Raw genomic sequence first — 23,319 nt, forward strand, 5'->3', positions numbered from 1 at the left:
ATTGTATAATTTGTTCATGGAAATTGTAGTACAAGTGGTGTAGTCTATTCAGCGATTTGCTCCACTTGTCATGCATTTTATGTAGGCAAGACTGAGTGTCCATTTAGGAAGAGAATATATGAACACATGCATGATATAGAAAAGGCCAACGACAGAAATTCTTTGTTTAAATATAACTTATTGTGGCGACTTTGCCTAAATACACACAATAAACCAGAATTAAATGAGTTGCTTTCTATAAAACTGTGTTATATTATGATGAGTTACAATGTTTTGTATAATTCATATGCTATAGATTTAGACTAATAGAAGATTTACAACTACAGTCAAATGTCAATTTCACTTTAATTTTTTTACAATACTATTTTTAAAATAAATGTATTAAGGAAATGACAATTCAAAATTGTATCTATATATTTATTTGCTTCATATTATTTGTTAATGACAATTTATTGATGGTTGTTTCATTAAAATTTGAAAATACATGGATTGATTGTGTGATGTAACAAACTGATCGGATATTTAAAAAGGCTATGTCTAGTGTTGGTGCATTATTTCTGAAGAAGTATATGTGAACATTTCTTTTAGACAAAAGCACTTTACTGGAGCATTTGTCAAAACTTTGGTTTTATTAAAAAGTTCTATTTAATGACTCAGCCTGCATGGTTTGCATTTGACCCTCCATAGATTCTCAGTGTACTCTCCAAGGCCAAGAACACTACATTGATTGCCCTTGTGATATCCCAGGATGCCTCCTAAAATGCCATGAAACACCAATTATTAGGGCCACTGTAGTCACAATTTAATCATAGCCTCCAAACAGGCTCTGTGCCATGTGAATGGAGAACTGCAGTGGTGATTGCTCTGCACAAGGCCAGGCCATTTACTACCACAGGAACAACAGACCTATAAGTCGGACTAGTCTCGTATGCAAAGCCATGGAAAGAATTATCTTGCAAATGATTGATATGGGAAATCTTCAGACACTGGATTCAACCCAGCTTGGTTTCAGCAGGGGCAGATTATGCTTGCTCAACTTGGTGGAATTCTTCGAGATGGTCACCAAAGCAAAGAATGAGGGCAAATGGTGCATACTACCTACCTTGACCTGGCCAATGCATTTGATGCAATACCATACTCTGGCACTCCAGGCAGACTCCTGGAATTGGGTGTAAACCTCATGTCACATGCTGGATAGCCTGGTTGCTCTCAAATAGGACCCATAAAATTAGGATAGGGGAGTCCACCACCACAAAGAGGCTGGACACTAGCAGAGTTCCTCAGGGTTTTGTGCTAGTTCTTCTTCTTTTGGCATCTACTTCTCCAAAGTCAAGGCCAGCATCAAGGGGCTCTCACTGACCAAGTTTACAAATGTTTGTAATCTGGGTGTAGTCATAGAATCCCCCAAGGCACTAATATTTCTCAAGAAGGATCGACACAGACATGTAATGGTGCTAGAGCTGTGGTCCAAGACAAAATGCCTTGAAATGCATAATAGTATCCTTTGTAAAGTCCGCTAACCCAGGAAACTACCTAATTGATAGCACACCCCTAAAAATAGACCCAGTAGTCAGGGATTTGGGAATGCATATAGGCAAATCTACATTGCCTTCAACAATCATGTGTCTATGGTAGTAAGGAAATCATTCTGTATTGCACAACTTATAAGTAAGAGTATGGCATCTTGGTCCAAGTAAGTCATCGTTCCACAATATTTGGTCCTCATCAGACCTATCATTGGGTACAGTGCCCACTTCAGTATGTACCTCACCAGGTACATGCAACAAGTGGCACATCCACAGAGGTTCCTTTCAAGAAAGAAAATACATGTTAGCATGTCCTGTGTGGATTGCCTCAAGGCCCCTATCCTGTACTCTGGCTCCTACAGACTGTTGAGGGATGATATATGCCTGGCATACAAGGCATCCTTGGATCCCTCACTGATGGTCATGAGAAATACCTGATGTACGTACTTAAACCTTTCTTGCAACATAAGTAAGGCATTTCGGAGGGGCAGGTATGTGACATCGAAGACTACCCCTTCTCCGGAACTCTCTTCCCACCCATGTGAAGCAGAATTCTTCCCTAACCTAATTCAATTGTATCCTGGACTAGTGGTTGGGGAATTAAATTCACCCCTGTTTTGGCACCTTTGTCTCTGATGGACAGAGGCAACTTGTAAATAACCACCCAAGCCTTAGCCTACATATAGCACTAAAAATAACCAAAACTTGTTGCATATATTTGGGTGCATGGCTAGGCTTAAGAAGGCCTTCGTGTTCATTAGCCTAGTATGAGACCGTGAGCCTTACTATCTGTACTTGAATAAGACAAAATGATGAAAGCTACTTAAAATACCAAGTATTTTATATTTGCAAAGATATTAGCTTGTTCTTTTTTTTTTCAGTTAGCAAATGTTCAGCTGGAGTCGAAGTCTGCAGCAGAAGGCAGCTGTACATTCTGATCTGAATGAAATTTACAGAGACTCATTGCTAACTACTTTTACATGGAGACAAGATGTCTGCAGGTGCAAACAATTAATCTTCAGAGTTCTAAGCATTCTTTGCTGAGGGAAATGCAAACTTTAAAGGTGCAATGGCAAGCAATTCAGTAAAAAATAAAGTTTTTGGCACTTACCCACCTACATGTTAAAGAGAGAGGAATGTCAGGAATTGGTAGGGGAATTAGAGCATTATTAGGGATGGTAGAAATTTCTTCCGACTGGATAGCTAATGAGTGGGATAAAATGAAAATGGAGTTTAAAAATAGGGTAGAAATAAAGATAAAGGGAGGGGTACATAAAAGGAATTACTTAGAGGGGCATGACAAATTTTAAAATATTGCAGAATAAGAGGAACCTCTCAAAACAAGAACAGACACAAATACAAAGTGCTAAAGAGAAAATAAGGAAGTATCTGTATAATTTGAACAAGTTTAGGAAGATGGCTGTTGAGCAGCTATTTTTGTTAATAACTCCAAGCATGTTTTATCACAACCTGGGCAGCAGAAAGTAAAAGGTTTCTCACCAAACTTGGGGAGCCTATAACAAGAAAAGATCATGTAGAGTTATTAGAAATATTTTGGAACTTTTATGAAAGTTTGTATTAAGTAGAAAAATGTAGAAATAGAATACAAATGGAAATATTTATGGAAGATTTAGTTATGCCAGGGTTATATCAACAACTGACAGTTAAGATGGGAGGAGATGAGGTAAAAATACATACATACAAATGTTTCAAGCATGGGCATTAAAGCCCTTCTAGCTTGCCAATATGCCAAAACACTTGTTCCCATAATAAATGTCCAGGCTGTTCTTAAAAATATCTAAAGTAGTACTTGCTTTAATGTAATTTAGTAGTCTGTTCCAAGCATCAGCTACTGTGTCAGAGAACCAATTAGTACACTTCTCATTCCTATAGAATCTTCTACATAGGTTTTCTCACGATTCTCTAGTACTTTTTGATAGCCCCAAACACTCCCAGAGGTAGTTGTCCCTAAATGCCCTATATACCTGAATAAGATCTCCTCTTAAATATCTGTAAGAGACACTGTACAATTTCAGATATTTTAGTCTTTCATAATAACTTAGATTTTCACATCCATGGATGCCCTTAGTATGTTTCCGCTACTCTTTCCAGTTTATGCTTGCTTGTTTTCCTATAGGGTTTCCATATTGTTATTCCATACTCAAGGTTGGGTCTAATGTAACTAACAAACAATGACTTCATTATGTTTGATTTCCTAGGCTTTATAAATCTTTTTATACAACCTGTAGTTCTATAACTATCACTAGCCAATTGGTTTATATGATTAGAAAAACTCATAGCTGAATCTACCTATATACCCAGGTTCTTAAATGAGTCTACAGTTTCAATCACTGTGTGCTGTATTAAATAGTCACATTTCAGTTTGTCTCCCAAATCTCATATGCTTAGTTTTTGATGCATTCATCAATATATTATTCTTCTGTGCCCAAATGGTCAATTTAGTCAAATTATTTTGCAGACATGCCTTATCTGTAACACTTGTAATCAGTTTACCCAATTTCAGGTCGTCAGCATATAGACTGTAGAACACCTCAGATGAAAACGTAAGGTCTGAAAGATACAATCTAAACAAGTAAGGGCTTAGTACAGAGCTCTGTGGGACACCTTGACTGTAACCAAGGATTTCACCTGTCCAGTTGGTGTGTGATACTTGCCATGTCCTATTTGTAAGCCATGCAGCTATCCATCTTATCAACAGTACATCAATACCTAGTTGTACTAATTTACTGATCAGTGTTTTGTGCATGACCCTGTCAAATGCTGAAGTTAAATCTATATAAATCACTTCACAGCACAATTTTTCATTCATAGCTATTATCATGTTGTTATAGAACATCATGTTACAGGTGGTAATAGATCTATTTTCATCATGTGCTTACTGATATATGGTTTCAAGTCCCAGCCTATCCAGTTCTGACAATAACTTATCCAGTATTACCTTCTCCATTATTTTTGCACAACATGAAAGTAGACTTAAGGGTCTGTATGATTCTGGGTTTGCCTTACTCCCCTTTCCCTTAAAGACTGGTTTAATAAGTACATGTCTCCAAACTTGAGGAATCTCCCCATATTTATATGACCTAGTGAATAATAGATGCAATGGCAGTGTAAGTTCTTGCTTAAGTGTTCTCAGGTCATTGTTACTTATTCTGTCTCCTCCCTGCACTTTGTTTGGATCCAGTTTGTACAGTTCTTTTTCAATATAATCTAATTTGATTCCAGTATCTGGGGTTACCTGGATGTCACTAGGACAACTTACCACCCCTTTTGTGGAGCCAAACTATTTTGCATAAGATGTTTTAAATATATCTATAATCTGTTGTGTCTGAGAATAAATTTTAGAATCTGCACACAGTTTATCAATTTGTGTATCTTTACTCCTTCCACATCTTATGTATCTATAAAAAGTTTTCCTATTATGCTCAATATCTTTATATAAATTTTCTTCAAGTTTTTCTTGATCTTGTCCAATACTATGCTTAATCTGTTTGTCCAGCTTGTTTATTTCAGTTGTTAAAGTTGTAGTTTGACCTATCTTCCATTTCTTATATTTTTTTTCTCTCTCACTTTAATCAGGTATCTTGTTCTTATGGAAATATACCCCCGATGTTGCATGCCTAAATCCTGAAGTTAAACATTTTTTTTTACTTTTTGCACTCTGACAATTTCTCTTTCAAAACTTTCCACATTACATCTGCAGTTTTTCCACTGAACACCTCACTCCAGTTAGTTTTAAATAGTAACTGTTCTGCTTCCCTATAATCTGTAATTAACCTTCTGTGCATTGGTTTAGATTTCAGTTTGGCAGAATTATCTAGCAACAAGTTAACCTTTATGACCCCATGATCACTGCACATCAATGGTGGTAAAACTTGACTTGAAGTTACAGTAATTTCTTTGAGAACACAAGCAATATCTAGTATATTCCGTCCCCTGGTAGTTTTTTTTACAATCTGAAGCATTTGTTGTTCCTGAATATACTCTGTGAATAATTTCTTTACTAATGTTGTTGAATCAATATTATTCCAGTCTGTGTCTGGTAAATTTAAGTCTTCAGCTAATATTATTCTTCCCTCCTGTGTTTCGTGTGAGAAATGTATGAATTCCTTTAGGTCATCTGCACTTAACTTTGGTGGTCTGTACACTCCAACAATTGTTAAATGTTCCAGGGTTATCTTTATTGTCACAGTTACACAGTCTATAGTATTGGTGTTATCATTGAACATGTAGTAATCACAAGTCTCATGGCTATCCTTAATCCCTGTCATAATACCTCCACCTGATTTTTTGTTAAATGTCTGTTACAGTAGAAACATTTATACCGTGACAGAAATGGTTTCCAGTCATTGTTCTTTAACCATGTTTCACAAACTATAACAACATCAATCTTGTGGGAACGTAGCAAATTTTCTAATAAAAACTTTATTATTAATGCTCCTAGCATTAACAACCATCAGAGATGCATCAAATGTAATGTGAACTGTTACATTTTTAACCTGGCAAAAATCCAGACTAGTGTTAGTCAAATATTGCAAAATATCTGCTGCAAAAATTCTCTTCCCTGATGTAGACAAAAGCACACCATCCTGTCTGAACACGTGTGCCCAAATGAAGGCTTGGATGCTGTACACATTTCCATTTTTTAAAACAGGACATTTTTTCCATGCAGGTGTTTATGCAAAAAATCTTTTCATTCACAGTGACCTGACTATGCTTTCTGTAGGTAATTTGTGAAAAATATGTCCTAACACCAGTACAAATTATACTGTCTAGGAGGGCTGTCAGTTCCCAACTAACAGTCAGAGAATCTTTGGTGACATCATTTGTACCAACATGAATAAAAACAGATCCATACTTCCTTACATTAAGGCGTTCCAAGGCTTGTTTCACATCTTCTATTTTAGTTCCTGGCAAGCATAACAGTACTCTATGTTCATTATCATCTCTGCAGATATAAGTATCAATTCCTGTAATAACTGAATCTCCAATTACAAGAATATCTTTGCTGACCATCTCTGAAGAATCTTCAGCTTCTAATACAGTCATTTCTGCTCTATCAATTGTTACGAAGGATAGATCCTCATCACTATTAATTCCACTGTTTTCATTGCGTATTAAATTCTCATCCAGCTGGCATTGTAAATCCGCAGCTTGAGCCATGTAGTCAACATCTGTCTTTCTCTTCTTTTTTCTTACAGTAATGTTCTTCAATCCTTCCACGTTCAGTTTTGATTTCTTCCTTTTCACCTGCCCGTTGCCTCTTTTTTTCTACCTTTTCCATTGGAAAGGTGATGGCTTTTTCTGTAGACTGAGGGTTTTCTGATAGATATCTTCATTCCGTCACCAGTTTGTCACATAAAGCAGAATCCTTTTTACTACGTATTCTCTTTCCTTTACAGTCATTAGTCAGATGTTCATCATGTTTCACTGTTGCAGTCATTACACTTGGGTTATCCTGCTGGCAGGCTACCCGCAGTCATCCAGAGTTACAAAGTCTAGGTCTGGTGTCGGTTGCTGTCGCCTCTTCCTTGACGTCAGTGCGCCAGGGGTATAAAAGATGCAACCGACACCATTTTCTTCAGTCTTTCTTGCCGCGCGGTGCCCGAAGCAAAAGCAGTTCGCAAGTGCCGGTCAGCCGACTCCTGAGATTTTTGAAATTGAGTTTCAGAACCGAAGTCTTCAAAAAAGCTAAGTACCCCGTTGGGGAAACATTTTCTTGCTCCAGACAGTTGTCAGTAAAAGTTAATAATTGTATTTCTTGTGGGAAGCAAATACCTCATAAGGACTTTCACTCTTACTGTATTCCTTGCCTAGGCCCTGACCACGATGTTACTAGTTGTCGGTTTTGTGCTAGATTCAACAAACGCACTATTAAGCGTCAGTTTGATTTTGCTTTATATTACTTTGGCCGAAGGTTTAACTACATAATGCCGTCGGAACAACCGACGACCGGAATTCATAAAAAACGCAAAGGCAAAGAAAAGGACAGGCATCCGAGGTCCAAAACCGACGACGAAGCCTCTTCTAGGCCAGTTGCCGGTTCTCAGTGAGGTGCTTTCGCAGCCCCCGACACCCGCTACCTCAGAGCCACAGGCCGTATCCGATCCCCACGTGGAGACACCAAGGCCTGTGGAAACTCAAGGTATTGAGCCTGCGGAAACTATTCCCTCAGATGGGTCCGGAGCCGCTGAGCAGGCATCAGCTTCTGAGGGTTTTTTCAGACCTTCACAGCTTACTGTAAAGTCCACTGCAGCAGCCAAGGCAAAGTCAAAAACACCATTAAAGACAAGGAAACAAGTACAGCATTCTCCTGAACAGTCAACCATGCCAAAGAAACAGATGCTTAAAATGGCCGAAGACCTAATTACTTTGATCAGGGGTTCCCATCCCCCTCCTGATAAAAGGCCTAGGCAAGACGCTGACTATAATTCCTCTGACCAGGTTTCTATTTCCTCTGATTCCGCTTCAGATCAGGGATATTCTCTCCCTCCCTATGAGGACTGTGATGCAGAAGAATCTATACCTTCAGCCTCTCCGCCTGAGGATTATTCTTTTGGGGAAACCCTGCACACCATGAGGGAGCATTTCCATTGGGAGAGCCAGGATTACTCAGAATCCAAGAAAAGGCTCAGAGACTTTCTTTTATTGCCTCAGCACAGGCCCCTGGCTATTCCCCCTGTGCTTGATATTGTTGATGATGTTTTCTCTGAATCCAGTCTGTCTCCTGATTCTTTACCCCCTGCACCAGTCAAGCCAGACAGGCACTACAGGGTCCCTGACTCTCATAAATTTCTTTACAAAAATCCTGCTGCGGACCCAGAAACAATTTCTCAGGGTCACATAGGGGTTAAGGCTTCCACTGCTAAAAACCCTGTCCCCTCTGATAGGGATTCCAGAGCTCTGGATAGATGGGGGAAAAAAGTTTGCACTTCTGCTACTTTAGCTGTAAGGGCTTTAAATTGCCAGTTTCACATGCTTAAATATCAGCAGTACCTCATGTCTTTGTTAAAACAGAAAATGCTTACAAACACAGAAAGTCCTGACAGTAAGGAAATGCAGGATTTATTGCATGCAGCTGAACAAGTGGGAAAGCATACTCTGCAATGTGGTTTTGATTCATTAGAGGCTTCTTGTAGAGCTGCAGTTACAGGCTCTGTCATTCAAGGCATGCTTGGTTGAAAGAACAAAGTTTACCTGAACATGTTAAAGTAGAATTATTGGATGCTCCACTACAGCATGATACTTTGTTTGGTGTTAAGGCAGAAGAGGTGTTAAAGAAAATGGAGGATAAAGCAAAATCAATGCAGACATTAAAGGATTTCTTACAGGTTCAACCACCTAGGTTTAGCAGAAACTGGCCCTCAAAAAATTGGTCCTTTCCAGTGTCAGACAGGCTACAAAGAGGCAGATACAGACGCCCAAGAGGCAGATCTCTGCCCCAGGGCTCTTACAGACCTAAACAATGGGATGCTTCATACCCCAAAGGAGGAGAAGACAAGTCACAACCTTATAGGAAACAGTCCCGATGACTTCCCTCTACAAATGCCGAGCACTTACCTTTTGGCAGCACCCCTAGGGGGAAAGCTAGCACTTTTCTCACAAAATTGGCACATGATCACCCAGGACAAATGGGTACTGAATATTGTTTCTCAGGGTTACAGGTTCCACTTTCACACCCTTCCAAAATCAAAAGGTATGCCGGACCTGCCACAAAACCAATGGGCAGAGGCACAAAAACAAATTCCTGCTGTCATGGACATGGGAGTTATTCAAAGAGTACCACAGCAAGAACAAGGACAAGGATTTTACTCTAGACTTTTCCTAGTACCCAGAAAGGACAAAGCCTGGAGACCAATACTGGACTTGTCAATCCTAAATACTTTCCTGGATGTTCCAAAATTCAAAATGTTAACACTGCAGCAACTTCTACCCATGCTGGGCAAGAAGGCTTGGCTAGTTACTTTGGACCTCAATGAGTCATACCTGCCTGTCCCAATCAGACAATCTTGCAGAAGATACCTCAGATTCATAGCTGGCCCAATGCATTACCAATTCTCTGAACTGCCTTTTGGCTTATCTACTGCGCCCAGGGTCTTCACAAAATGCCTGGCACCAGTAATTGCATTTTGCTGACAAAGAGGAATTCAGATATATCCCTACATGGACGGCTGCCTTATTCAAGCAGAGAGCAAGGATATTCTTCTAAAGCATCTGGCGTTTGTAAAAAGAATACTAATTTGCCTAGGGTACACAGTAAATGAAAAGAAATCAAAACTAGTGCCCTCTCAAGAGATAATATTCCTGGGTGCAAGCTTAAATACAACTGCCCCAGATGGCTTATCTCACGCCAGACAAGCAAAGGCAACTGACTGATTAATTTCAAATGATGGCAACAAAGACCCAGCTTCCTGCAAGAAAAATTCTGCAGGCCCTGGGCTTCATGACGTCCTGCATTCTACTAATTCCATATGCAAGACTGCATATGAGGAAACTACAATGGTATCTAAAAAGTGTTTGGACTCAACATTGCCACAGCCTGGAAACAATAATAACTTTAATTCCCTGCCTACAACAGGAGTTTCGATGGTGGTCCCAGACCTGTCACCACAACAAGGGACAGCCTTTCACCTTACCCACAGCCAGGCAGACAATAACAACGGATGCATCGGATTATGCCTGGGGGGGCACATATGGCAGGAAAATGTATTCAGGGCACGTGGCCCAAGGATCAAATGCATCTTCACATCAATCAAAAAGAGATGCTAGCTGTGCAAAATGCCCTGACCGCTTTCAAGGACCTACTACATCCAGGACAACTATTAATAAAGATGGACAATACCACAGTTATGTGGTACATAAGCAAGGGGGCACACATTCCTACCCCCTCTGCAGGCAAGCCATGACTTTGTGGAACACAGCACTGACCTATCAAGTACATCTGCAGGCACAATTCCTGCCGGGAATGAAAAATACACTGGCAGATGAACTAAGCAGAAATCTCATGGATCCTCACGAATGGAAACTAAATCCACAGGTGTTCAGCATGATAACAAGGAAATGGGGACGCCCAGACATAGATCTTTTTGCCTCCCCTCACAACTGCCAACTCCAGAAATTCTGCACAAGAACTTATCACGCACAAGCATGGAAAGTGGATGCTCTATCATTCAGCTGGAAAACCCTGACCGTTTATGCCTTCCCTCCACTGCGTCTTCTTCCCAAGGTGCTCCTAAAAGTCAGACAAGAGAGGCCAAAAATTATCCTGATTGCCCCAGACTGGCCACGCCAGCACTGGTACCCAATCCTAAAGAGCTTGTCTCAAGGCCCAGCCTGGCCTTTACCTCAAATTCCTCATCATCTGACTCAACAAAACAATCAGATTCTACACAGTCAACTCAGAACCTTAAATCGGGCAGCATGGCAGGTAATGTAGCCACTCAGACTGCACCTCTCTCTAAAGCTGTTATGGATGTCATTTTAGAAGCCAGGAGGCCCAGCACTAGGAAATCTTATGCAGAAAAATGGAAGAGATTCTGTGCTTGGAACCAGGCACAAGGACTCGAACCACTTGTACCAAATATACCTCAGATTTTACAATACCTAACTGAGATGCTGGACAAAGGCCTATCCTTCTCATCTATTAAGATCCATGCCTCTGCCATTTGAGCTCATTACAATACAGAACCTCCTATTTTTTCACATCCACTACTAAGGCAGTACGTCAGAGGGGCAAAAAACATAAGACCCCCAAGGAGAGCACCAATACCTACTTGGGATCTCAATTTTGTTTTAGAAAAGCTCACTCTGCCTCCTTTTGAACCAGCCAGCACAGCTGATATAAAATTCTCATCATGAAAAACTGCTCTGCTCCTAGCAATAACTTCAGCAAGAAGAGTCTCAGAGTTACAGGCATTAATGGCAGTGGAACCTTTCATCATTTTTCACCAGGACAGGGTCTCTCTTAGGACAAACCCAACATTCATGCCAAAGGTAGTCTCCAGTGTGGCTCTTAACCAAACCATTAATTTACCAACTTTCTATCCAAATCCCCAGAATAAAGGGGAGAGACTTCTGCACGCTTTGGACATACACAGACAGCTACGATTCTACTTGGACAAAACAAAAGCTTTCAGAAAAACTGAGCAACTGTTTGTAGCCTATGCTGCAGGATCACAAGGAAAGCCTATCTCAGAGCAGACAATTTCAAAATGGATAGGACACTGCATTCGCTTCTGTTATGCACAACATGGCAAATCAGTGCCTAAGGGCATTAGGCCACATTCTACCAGAGCAGCAACCACTTCAGCAGCCTTTCTCAGAGGAGTACCAACCAAAGACATTTTTAGAAGCTGCAACCTGGAGTTCAGTGCACACTTTCACCAAGCACTACCACTTACCTCTCTTCTCTAAATCCAGAGCAGGCTTTGCCACTGCAGTTATGCAGGGCCTGGTAGCCTCTTCTAATCCTATTTAGGCCAAGCCACCCAACCTCAGCTTTGGAATTCAAACCAAGTGTAATGACTGCAACAGTGAAACACGATGAACATAGTACAGTTGTGTACCTACCATAAATGTAGATGTTAGTGTATTCACTGTTGCAGTTCAGGTTACCCACCCACCATCCCCCTTTTCTTTGCTGGGACTTTTCTGTACTTCTCAAGTCTATACAACCTATGTGGTGTATTTGCTTGTAGATGAAGGAAATGTTTATATTAGTACATGCATGCTTTTTGGCATATTTTTATTTTTTCAGCCTTCCTATCTGGGGGCACCTGACATCTGGGGTAAGAAAAACTGAAGAAAATGGTGTTGGTTGCATCTTTTATACCCCTGGCGCACTGACGTCAGGGAAGAGGCGACCGCAACCGACGCCGGACCTAGACTTTAGAACTCTGGCTGACTGCGTGTAGCCTGCCAGCAGGATAACCCAAGTGTAATGACTGCAACAGTGAATACACTCAAACATCTACATTTATGGTAGGTACACAAGTGTACTTTTCTTTTTCTTCCTTGTTATTTGTTAAGAACTTCTTCCTTTCTTTCTTTTTTTTGTTTCCTTCTAAACAAACCAGATCCTCAGATTGCTGAGTACTTGCATCCACAATTACATAGTTCTCAGGGGCCTCATCATATTTCATAGGAGTTGAATGTTCTTTGCAGAAAATAGATGCATCATTTCCTAAATCTGTTCTATTTGTTCAATGCCTAACATTATTTAGTTCATCAGTCCAGTCATTAATATATGATACAACAGTTGGTGGTATATAATCCGTCTTTAAAAAAGTCTTCAGGAACAGTGGCATTTCTGTGGAAGTTTGGATGTTAGGAGGGAAAAAAGTAATAAAGATCTGGAAGATTTTATTTAACAATATTTTAAAAGGGGGGTAGCACCAACATCTTGAAAGAAAGCTGTGGTGGCTGTATATTTAAATATGGAAAAGACTCATCAGACTCAGCTTTGCATAGCTTCATTTCAGTTTTAAACCATGATTATAAAGTGTTTGTCTGTATTAGCTGTGCGAATGATAAAGGTGTTGCCAAAATTGATAGATGAGGATCATTGTGGTTTTGTGGAGGAGAGGCAAACATTTGACAGCATTAATAGAACAATGAGGAGAACAATTTCCAGAGGGAAGCAGAATCCAAGAAAATACCACTGAGATTTTACGAGTAGGGAAATGGCAACACTGGTATAGCAATAAAGTTAATTAGGATATATGAAGGATCAGAGGCAAGAATTAAAGTGGGAGCGTTCCTCTCCGATAAGATGTGTTTGAACAGAGGAATCAGGCAGGGTTGTCCTCTTTCCTTTGTTATTTGCTTTATATTTAAAGTCATTGGCAAAAAAAAATAAGGGACTCAGAAATTCAAGGATATAATTGGTGTTGGAATCAAGAAAAGTTGGCTTTATTTGCAGATGATATTATTTTGTACCAAGAAAAGGACTTCGGTATGGTAGAACGTTTTGATACAGTTTCAAGTCTTCTTACAGTATGAAATTAACGAAGAAAAAAAACAAAATCTGTAGTCGTAAATTATGTACCCACACATGAACTGGTTCAGCAATACCCATGTTTATGGGTACATGATAAGATGAAGTATTTAGTAATTTGGATTAAAATGGCTTCTGTTACAGCAGCTAAAGATATGTGGAAAAAGAATAAACAGCAGATAATACAAATACAGAGAAAATAGAAGCTGTTGTTTGTGGATATGGATAGTAAGATACAAGCAGTGAAAATGTTTTTTGTTCCTTTAGCTTTATGTAAGGGTCAGGCATATTTTTATCAACCAGTGGAAAAGTTGTGGGAAATAATAACGAGTTGAAGGAATTTATGTGGGGGAATGGGAGAGCAAGAGTTAAGTAGGATACATTTGTCCTTCCAATAGAAAAAGCTGATTTTGGATTACCTGATTTGAAGGGATATTTTAGTGCTGCAGTAGGTTAACATTTAAAAGCATAACACAAACAAAAAGCTGTAATTCAATGTGGAAAGAGATGATGAAATAGGAAGCCTCAAGAAAGAGAAAAAGAGTTTGATTTTGGATGCATATCCTTAGGAAACTGTAACCATAAAGAAGATTATATTCATAAAGTAGCAGAGAATATAATAAAAGAACTTTGCCAAAAGGCTAGTGGAGAAAGGAGATTTTGCCAATAGGGATACATAAAATAGGCAAGAGGGGGAGAAAACTGGCAAAGGAGCCAAGGTATTCGGAGCAAATAGCTAGTGAGGAAGATGTATAAGAGTGAAATAAGTCCAAAAAAGCTTTTGGACTGCAGACTAGAAACTGCCTTCCCTAAACAGGGGTTGATATGAGAGCATAGGCAAAGGCAGAGGGATAGGGGATTAAGTGAAAGACCTGCTGTGCAAGAGTTTTTAGCTGAATATAGAACAGAAGCTGCTGTTAAAAAAGGAATAATTAGTTGAGCATATAAAATATTGTATGATAATTATAAGAATCAATCAGAGGAGGTTAGAAAAGATTGAGAAGAGAGAGACTGGAAAATCAATTTACAAGAGAACAATGGGAGGACGTATGTATAGGGCCCAATTATGCAGCAAAGTGTGGAAGGTTTAAGATCTTTGCTTGGAAGTGTCTGCATAAGTATTCTTGTATCCCAAGTAGACTTCAGAGAATTTTTCCTCAGGAAGATAGCAAATGTTGGCTGTATGACGGGGGAGAAAGATAATTGGGAACATACATTCTGGGAGTGTAATGAGTTGGCAGATTTTAAAAATTCCCTACAAAGTACTCTGTCAGAAATACTGGGTGAGCAAGTGGCTGTAACTAAGGGAAATTATTCTTTTGAGCTGGGGCACATGGTCTAAGCATAGTAAGGACTTGCGTTTAATTCTGTTGACTGGCAAAGAAGCAATAAATAGAAAATGGAACTCTGTCTAAACCAACTGTACTTGAAGTACTGAAAATTATAAAACAACTGGAAGAGGATATTTTAGAAAAGAGAAACAGCAAATTACATAGAAATAAATGGAAATTGCGGGAACTGTACATGCAGAGTAATGATCAGGAGGAGTGAGGTTTAAGGGAAGGCAGAAATTCAGCAATTTATGTAATGTTGGACTGATGATAATTACAAGTAAATGAAAGAAAGGATAGGTGATGTAAAATGTATGTAAATGGACAAAAATGTTAATATGGTTTGGTTTCTTTTCTGTTGATGCATGTTTGTTTCTTAAATGATAGTTTAATAAAGGAGCTTACAAAACAAGGAGCTTATATCCTGCACAAGCAAGTATAGCTGATGATGTTAGAAGCTGGATTCCTAGCAACCAAGGGCAGTTTGTTCCATGTTGTCATCAGTCAGGTTTTGTCAGGAGTATAGTGCACTTTAACTGACTATTGTTACTGAGCCAAATGTTACTTCTGTCTTAGACTAGGTGTTTTGAAATATCCACTGCAAACTTTTGCTTGTGTAGTTCCAGTTATTATCCATTAAATTGAGGGGCATACAACTTCTGCCTCATTTTCAGAACACTGGAAGCCCTTTGTGTTCAGTTGTCTTCCAAGAGGTATCCAGTAATAATGTAGTCTTAGTTTCATTAGAAATAATATGTTTAATGAACTTTTCTTTATTTACAGCGGTTTGAACACTCTGCCAAGCTAAGGCGGAAGATAACCACATATGTTTCCTTTCCCTTGGAATTGGATATGACACCATTCATGGCTTCCAGGTGAGTTAGTGAAGCAATTCAAATGTGTTTATTCTTGTCAGTAAAATACATAATCTTAGAAATATGTATTTGTCATTGAAAGATTATGCAAACATTAATTACACTTTGTATGTGCAAATATTACACATTCTAATCAAAGTGAAACCAGTTGTGTGGCATTTAAGTATAGGAGAACATCACCTTAGCTTTTGTGACGTGCTATGTAAACAGAACTTTGCCATTGTGCCTAAGTTATGGCTGAAAAGGTTCATTCAACCAGCTTATCTGTTGTCTTTTGTGTAAAGTGCTACTTGGCATTGTAGTTTTTGATTGTTGAACTTCATATATTTCTGTATTCACAGTAGCTAAGGACTTCAAGAAGTAAGATGAATTTGACATTCCTTTGCAGGAGCATGCATTGAAGTATGATTTAGTACATAGTAAACCAGTCTCATAAGTGCTTGTAATTATGTGAAAGTATGCTCATGTATATGGCAGTGAATATTCTGAACAAATTATTCTATATTTAAATTTGATAAGACATAAAAAGTGCAGTCTCTAAAGTTGTGTATCTTGAAGCTGGAACAGTCTTTAGAATGTGACACTTTGTATACTCTTTAGCATAGAGATGTAGAGCCCTTAATCCAGTACGGATGACCTGAGATTGATTAGCAGTCCATTTACTGGATGAACAATTTGGGAGTGGGAGAGGAATGAAGGTGCCAAGCCCACTTGCCTCAGAATGGGAGCAGCAAGTGCCAAAGAATGCATGCTTGTTTCAAGCTCATTGATGTGGGGAGGATGGCCAGTGAAAGCGCTGTCCAAAAGGCTGGGGGTGTCTGGAAGTCACTAGCATGTGATTGATGGTCCTACACAATTCCTATTGCACACCCAGTCCCAAAGGATTCAACTAGCTGTGCCTGAGGAAAACTGAGAGCCCCCCCCCCCCCGATCCAGTGTAGGTGACACCACCACTATCAGACTCTCACCCTGAGGAGCAAATGAGTCAGTGGAGCAACCAAGGTGGGTGGCTTGATGTCAGGTGTGGTGTGAGAGAAAAAAATAAATTTATTTTCAGAAAAGGTGAAACTTAAATGAGACAAGAACCAGAGGACGTAGGATTCAGTTCTGTATGATCTAATCCATTTTATTCCGCAAGGATGGGGGAAAATGATTTACACAAAGAAGGTATGTATTCCTTATAACTTGCTGATTTTTGACCTTGCTTGGTGCTGTTTCTCCAGAACCCCTTGAATCTGTCTGTTGTCCAGCACTCTACTCATTTACTCTAATAACAAAAGCTGAGCAGAAGACACGGTCACTCTGCAGTATTAAGCACTTTTTTTAAATGATACCTTAACCTGTCCTCTTCCCACATCTTTACATATGCTTCTTTCTTCATGTCCTACTGTTGATGGTTCTTGCACATGCTGTTGATTGTGTGCTGAATGCTACCATGCCTTCTAATATGCAGATGACAGACACTGCAGAAATTGTAATTATACCCCAGCAGAACCGACTTGAATCTATTGGTCTTGTAGAACTTTCCTTAGACTACTGATAGTGTACTTCAGTGTATGTATGTAATTTTAAATGTTCTTTACAAGTTAATGTTGCAGTATTGATTCTTGGGTCTTCTGCCATGCAGAAACTCACAACTGGCCTGATTTCTAGAGTCTTTGCATTATTTGTAGCTGATGGATGCCCATGGACTGACATCCAGACATCATGGTATAAGAAGTGCATCTGTCAGCACTGTTTTCAGTTCCTTCAAGCTGTGCAGTCTGATGCACTTCATCTTGTGTACAATAGACTCAGTCTGTCTGTCAACTCGCTCTTTCTAGAGTTTCTACAGACTGCCAAACAGATAAGTACCCTGTTGGGCATTTTCCTCTTCTAATTAATGTTTAAAAAGGTTAATGACTGAAGTGTTAGAAGCAAATTCTGCATAAGTCTGCATAAAGATTTTCATTGCGTGTGTCTGTTCTGTTTGGGCCCTCAGCACAACACCTCTAGTTATCTTAACTGTGCTAAACTCTGAGTAAAGACTTTTAAATGTAGAATTGAAGTCTTTATCAGCTCATGTGGAGTTCTTAGTTTTGGTTCCCTTGGTGTCTTCACATCCCCTGGTGTCTGCCTGCATCATTCCTAAAAAAACTCAAGTATGAAAAATACAATAAAAAAGACTGAAAATTTCGCCAGTGCCACTAAGTCATCTGACTCAGGAAAGACACCTTCACATCCCCCTGGTCCAGCGATGGCTAGACCCAAACCCTCTGGCATAACCCCTTCGAAGGCTGCCATGGCTTCAAGGCCTTTTATTCACTTCTTGTACAACATCAACATTGGCTGGGTCTGAGGTTGATTCACAGGCATCTGCTTCCCATTTTTGTGTTGTGGGTACTGCCAGAAACGCATTATCTTCTGCAGCCTTGGAACTCCAACCTGAGGTCACAGTCAGATGACCATGCCCTGAGGTTATATCTTAACTAAGCAGATGCCTAATCCTAAAAGAACTGTCGGCCTAGCACTGTCTTCCCCTCAGCCATTCCAGCTCAAGTTGAAGCCCAGGGTCTCTTGAAATTAACTCAGGAATTCATGGCCTTCATTAAATCCAAGGAACCCAGCCACACTCAGGCCACTAGCCCTGAAGCCTATCCCTCCAAAAGGCATAGGGATGTGACTTTTCAAGAAAAATCCGATTCCTCAGGCTCTGAAGGTAAGGAGGAATTGTCCTGCTATAAGCACCTCCCACCTGCTCTGAGCATCTCCCACTCCAACTCTGTCCTGACTCAGACCCTCTCTTCCCCCCTGAGGACCTTTCCTTTGGGGATACCCTTTAAAAAAATGAAGAAGGCTTTTAATTGGGAAAGCAAGCAGTTCTTGTAGGCTCAAACTCATTGTAGGGAACTCCTGAATTTACCATCCCCAGATCACTGATCATCTCTGCAGAGCATGTAGTGCTTGATGACGTCTTTCAAGACATTTCTTTAAACCCTGACTCTCTACCACCTGCTCCCAGGAAGCCTGATCAATTTTATAGAGTGCTTAATTCTCACAAGCATGTCTGTAAGAACCCTAAACCTGACCACTCAGTAGTTTCCACAGAATCCACTAAAGGAGCAACAAAGGGTGTAACTAAGCACACCTTGTCTAATGGTTGGGAACATAGACTATTAGATTCAGCAAAAAACTTATACCTTAACTGCCCTATCTATAAGGTTGCTTCATTGCCACATTCACTTGTTAAAGTATCTTAAGTCCCTACAAGACCAAATTGTTTCTAAGGCAGAGACTATTTCTGACAAAACCTTGTGTAAGGAAATTCAGTAGACTGCTAAAACACCCTTACAGGTTTCCAAATACTCCTTAAAATGTGGGTGTGATGCATTGGATGCATCTTGCATAGCAACTGCCCCAGGCTCAGTCATTTGCAGGCTATGGACACAACGTCTCTCAGTCCAGGTGAAGGCTGACGTTTTGGATGCTCCTGTAGACAAAGAGTTCCTTTTTGAACTCCCAGCTAAAAAGGTGTTCAAAAAAGGAAAATAGACAGTGAAGGAATGTTACCTTTGCTTACACCTAGGTATAATAGAAATTACCCTTCCATACCGTGGCCTTTTCCTTCTAGACAGGATAAGGGGAGGCCTTCCCATGCTGAGAGACCCAGACAATCTAGGAGGTGCAACCAGATCAAACTCAAGAGTCTGGGCAGCTCAAAGACCCTACCCATTGTAAAGAGCAGCTAGAAGTAAGTTCAGCATTGGACCCCTCCTTCTCTACTCATTCCCTCCCCAATCTTTATGGCAGACAGACTTTACTGCTGTGTACATCAGCAGAAGCTCATCACCAAATAACCAGTGGGAACTCTGCATCATAGAAAGGAAAGGGATTACCCCATTCATTTCAGGGGAAATTCCACTTTTTCTAAGCCTTCCCAAAACCCTGAAAAGAACAGGATAGTCAATTTATGTCTTCTCCCTCCTATCCTCCTAAGACCTGCTACAGCAGGTGTCTATTCATCCTGTTCCTCTAGGTCAGTAGGGAAAAGGTTTCTATTCAAGGATTTGTCTAGTCCCAAGAAAAGAAGGGCACTTGGAGACCTATCTTGGACTTGTGGCTAAACAAATTCCTTTATGTCACAAAATTCAAAATGCTACCACTGCAGAAATAGCTCCCCATGATCTCCAAATGCCCAGCTCCACTTATAGATCATTGCAGAACCCTATGGGTGCATAGGACGACTGTTTCATTCAGGGAAAATCCATAACAGAGTTTCAGAATGCCTTGCAATTCACAATAACGTGCTTCCAAAACCTCTGCAAGTCCCAGACCCTATCTCAGACCAAGATTCTTTGTTGGGGGAACTCAGATTCTGTGCAGCAAAAAGCTTTCCTCCCCAGGGACAAGATATCTTATCTGACAAACTGACCAACTTGATGCCAAAGCAACAAATTCAGCAAGGGAATGTTTAAGGATCTTGGGTTACATGGTATCCTGCATCATCCCCCTCTTTTACCTGTATTGTGTAGTACACTGTCAGTTTGAGACATCTGGAAAGGCCGTGCTGTCCTCTAGCATCAGACTGCTTTTAACTGTCTAGAAATACCTGAAGATGATGACAGATGTTCCTATGTCCTGATGTCCAGACATTGGTCCATGGGTGTCCATCTACTAGGGATGATGCAAGACTGTGGAAGTTGGGCCAGTCACAGGCTTCTACATGGCAAGAATTTTAATGAATCAGAACTGCAACTTTGATTTACTTGATCATCTACAGTGATGTTAAGTGTGACGTAACTGTATTTGTTGAAGATATTCACTACCCTTTTCTTAGTTTATTCTTCGCTTGTGATCTTCCACATCCAATGTGTATGATTCTGGACATCCTTGCATTATATTCAAGTTGCAGAAATTATTTTTGGCAGTTCTTGTCAAATTTCAGTAAAATTAATTTGCAAGGAAAACCAGGACTGAAATTTGCTTATTTGATATAGTAAGTTTAAAACTGAGCTTTTGACCTGATAAGTTAAGACTAATACCTGCCTTCTCATTTGTGAACCTGAAGGCTTCATAGAACTGTGACCACTTTGTTTCAGTTGTGCATATTTGTATACAGTAGGTTTTGATTTTCAAAGCCTCTGGCTTACATACAGAAGTTTTTAGTGCAAGCTTTAGTCACAGAGAAATGTTCCATCAGCTGTATTTTAAAATCTCATTCTGATCTTAAAGGAAGATGAATGGTATCTGCTAAAGAAAAAAAAATCGTAAACCATGTGAGTGGATGTATGACAGTTCGGTGTTTGAATTCACAGCTTTTTGCTTTACCTCAGTGCTACATTAGTTTTTTTAACAATATTGTTTTTATTTAAATATTCTGCTTTTAGGTTGGCATGAGGATATCATGAACAAATCACAACATTACTATATATACTTATTGCACAACAATGTTATAATAAGGACATTTTCACAGTCTTGTTTCTCTTAAATTTATTTTTTCATCAGCCACATCTCTGTTCTCAAAGAAGCTTTTACCAGCCAGTTTGTGTCTTCCGCCTTCCTATGTTTTCTTAAACTATGTTATTTGGTTGTATTGGTCTCACAAACGCTACTTACTGAAAAGTATATTACTTGGCTTCCCTCCATTTTTGCCAGTCTCGCACTTTATTCCATTCACAACATCTGGTCATTGTTTATCTGTTTTCCAATTTATAGCTCTTGATATCTTTGCTGCTATCATCAGTATAGCAAGTAAGACCTTTTCTATACCTGGGTTCATGAGTCCTACTTAATAAGAGTAAATCTTTAGGTAAGTTGACTACCTCAGCACTGCAGTGTTAAGAAAATGGTGCTCACATTTTGCCATTACTTTTGGTTTCCTTGTTGCATGTCTACAGACCCTGAAGCACCATTGATCAGTTCCTTTGTACAACTTTTAATAATTGAAAGTACTGCAAAAATATTCACCGATTTCCCATCACTTGTAACACCTGACTATTTAAATTCTACTTAAAAATGGGCTACGACCTGCACTAGCAGTCTAGCATAACACAGAGAACTGTTCCAAGTTGTATAGCCAAGTCTTGAAAATGCGGGGAGAATATAACACAGATTGCAGTCAGAGCTGGTAACACTGGTAGTGTTTTGCACTTCAGTTTTGTTTTCCATATGACAGGGTGGATTTTGTACAGCGTGCTGATGCTGCTCTCTGCATTTGTTGGGAGGGATTCTGTGCTGTTAGTATTGTGCCAGAGTTTTTAAAAGCTACATTGTCTTTGGTAAAATATCAGCACTTCTGGTTACAGTTAATGAGTTTGGAGCTTTTCTGATGTTTGACACTAGTACTACCAGTCATTTAACATTACAAATGCCAGTCTACAACACCAGCAGTATAATGCTGTTTTCGTACTAAAACGTGTCGTAGTTTGTTTTGTAGATAAGTTGGCTGTGTGTGCTCCCATTTATTTATTGTACTGGTAAAAAGTCATATATAACTTGTTGCATTATCTGAGTTTGTGCAAAGAAAGACCACTTTACAGTATAACACACACCAGGTAGCAGAAACAAACCTCCACAAATTGTGCATCAGAAATATGATTGCATGATAGCATAACAGCAACAATATCACAGGGTATGGATTATTCTGAATATACTGGCACCCATATGTGTAAATCTGATTTCTTGAATGTCACCCCAACAGTAAGTAAATCCCAGTGTATGTCATGGTCAGAAGATGTAGTTCCTGTCATTTGCCAGAAAAGGGTTCACTCGGTGAATTGCTGATTTAATGCTTTTGGACGGTGGTAGCCTCATGGACACTTTTTTTTCTTTTATTTGTTAGATATACTTCTGAATATCAGCAAGTCACATAAATCATATGATGAGTTGTCTAGAGAAGAATTTTTGGGTTGCAGTACTGCTGATTCAGTTGTGATCCATCATCAAACAGAGCACCATAGGCAGGTTCTAAATAGTTTGCTACTCAAGTTGTATAGGTTGCAGGTGTATTTGCAGAAAATATCAGAATACAGTGCATCACATCACTTTGTACTAAAGCTTAGTTTTTGTTGTGTTTTACAGTAAGGAGAGCAGAATGAATGGGCAGTATCAGCAGCCGTCAGACAGTCTAAACAATGACAACAAGTAAGTACATTTTTTTAAGCTATTTTCCTACCTTTATTAATATATAGTGTTCTTCAGCCATTTTCCTACCTTTATTAATATAGTGTTCTTCAGCCAGTTTAATGTTTTTGTTTCCAGAAGGGAATCATTTAGAACTGATTTTGCTAACTTTCCTTTTCTGCGAGGGTCACTGCCACTGTTGACATTTTGCTGCATTTAATAGAATGACTTTTTGTGGTCAAGCCATACTCGTAAAACTGCTAAGGCTATTGCCAGTGTTGTAGTGAATTTATTGTCTAAATGGCTGTATGTTTGTATGCATTACTCTGTGTCTCTGGCTCACTCACTCTCTTACTCAGTCCCACACATATACACACCTTGTAGCTTTCTTTGATTGTGCCTCAGAAGTTTACTTTGTCCCTCATGAAAAGCTTACAAGTGATACCTAACAGGCTTGAAGTTTCAGGAAAGAG

General features: G+C 39.6%; 1 protein-coding gene across 4 annotated transcripts in view; it reads left to right on the plus strand.

The window, feature by feature from the left end:
* LOC122816538 (ubiquitin carboxyl-terminal hydrolase 22-A) overlaps window positions 1–23,319 on the plus strand; it is a 2,071,246-nt gene that overhangs the window by 1,851,867 nt on the left and 196,060 nt on the right. For all 4 annotated transcript variants that reach the window (XM_044089386.1, XM_044089387.1, XM_044089389.1 and 1 more), the window contains 2 exons: window positions 15,654–15,745; window positions 22,805–22,867. In XM_044089386.1, coding sequence (XP_043945321.1) covers window positions 15,654–15,745; window positions 22,805–22,867 — 155 coding nt within the window. The remainder of the gene's footprint in view (window positions 1–15,653; window positions 15,746–22,804; window positions 22,868–23,319) is intronic.

The sequence above is a fragment of the Protopterus annectens genome, chromosome 12.part0 (assembly GCF_019279795.1).
Source record: "Protopterus annectens isolate FY-2018-M chromosome 12.part0, PAN1.0, whole genome shotgun sequence".
NCBI lineage: Eukaryota > Metazoa > Chordata > Ceratodontiformes > Protopteridae > Protopterus > Protopterus annectens.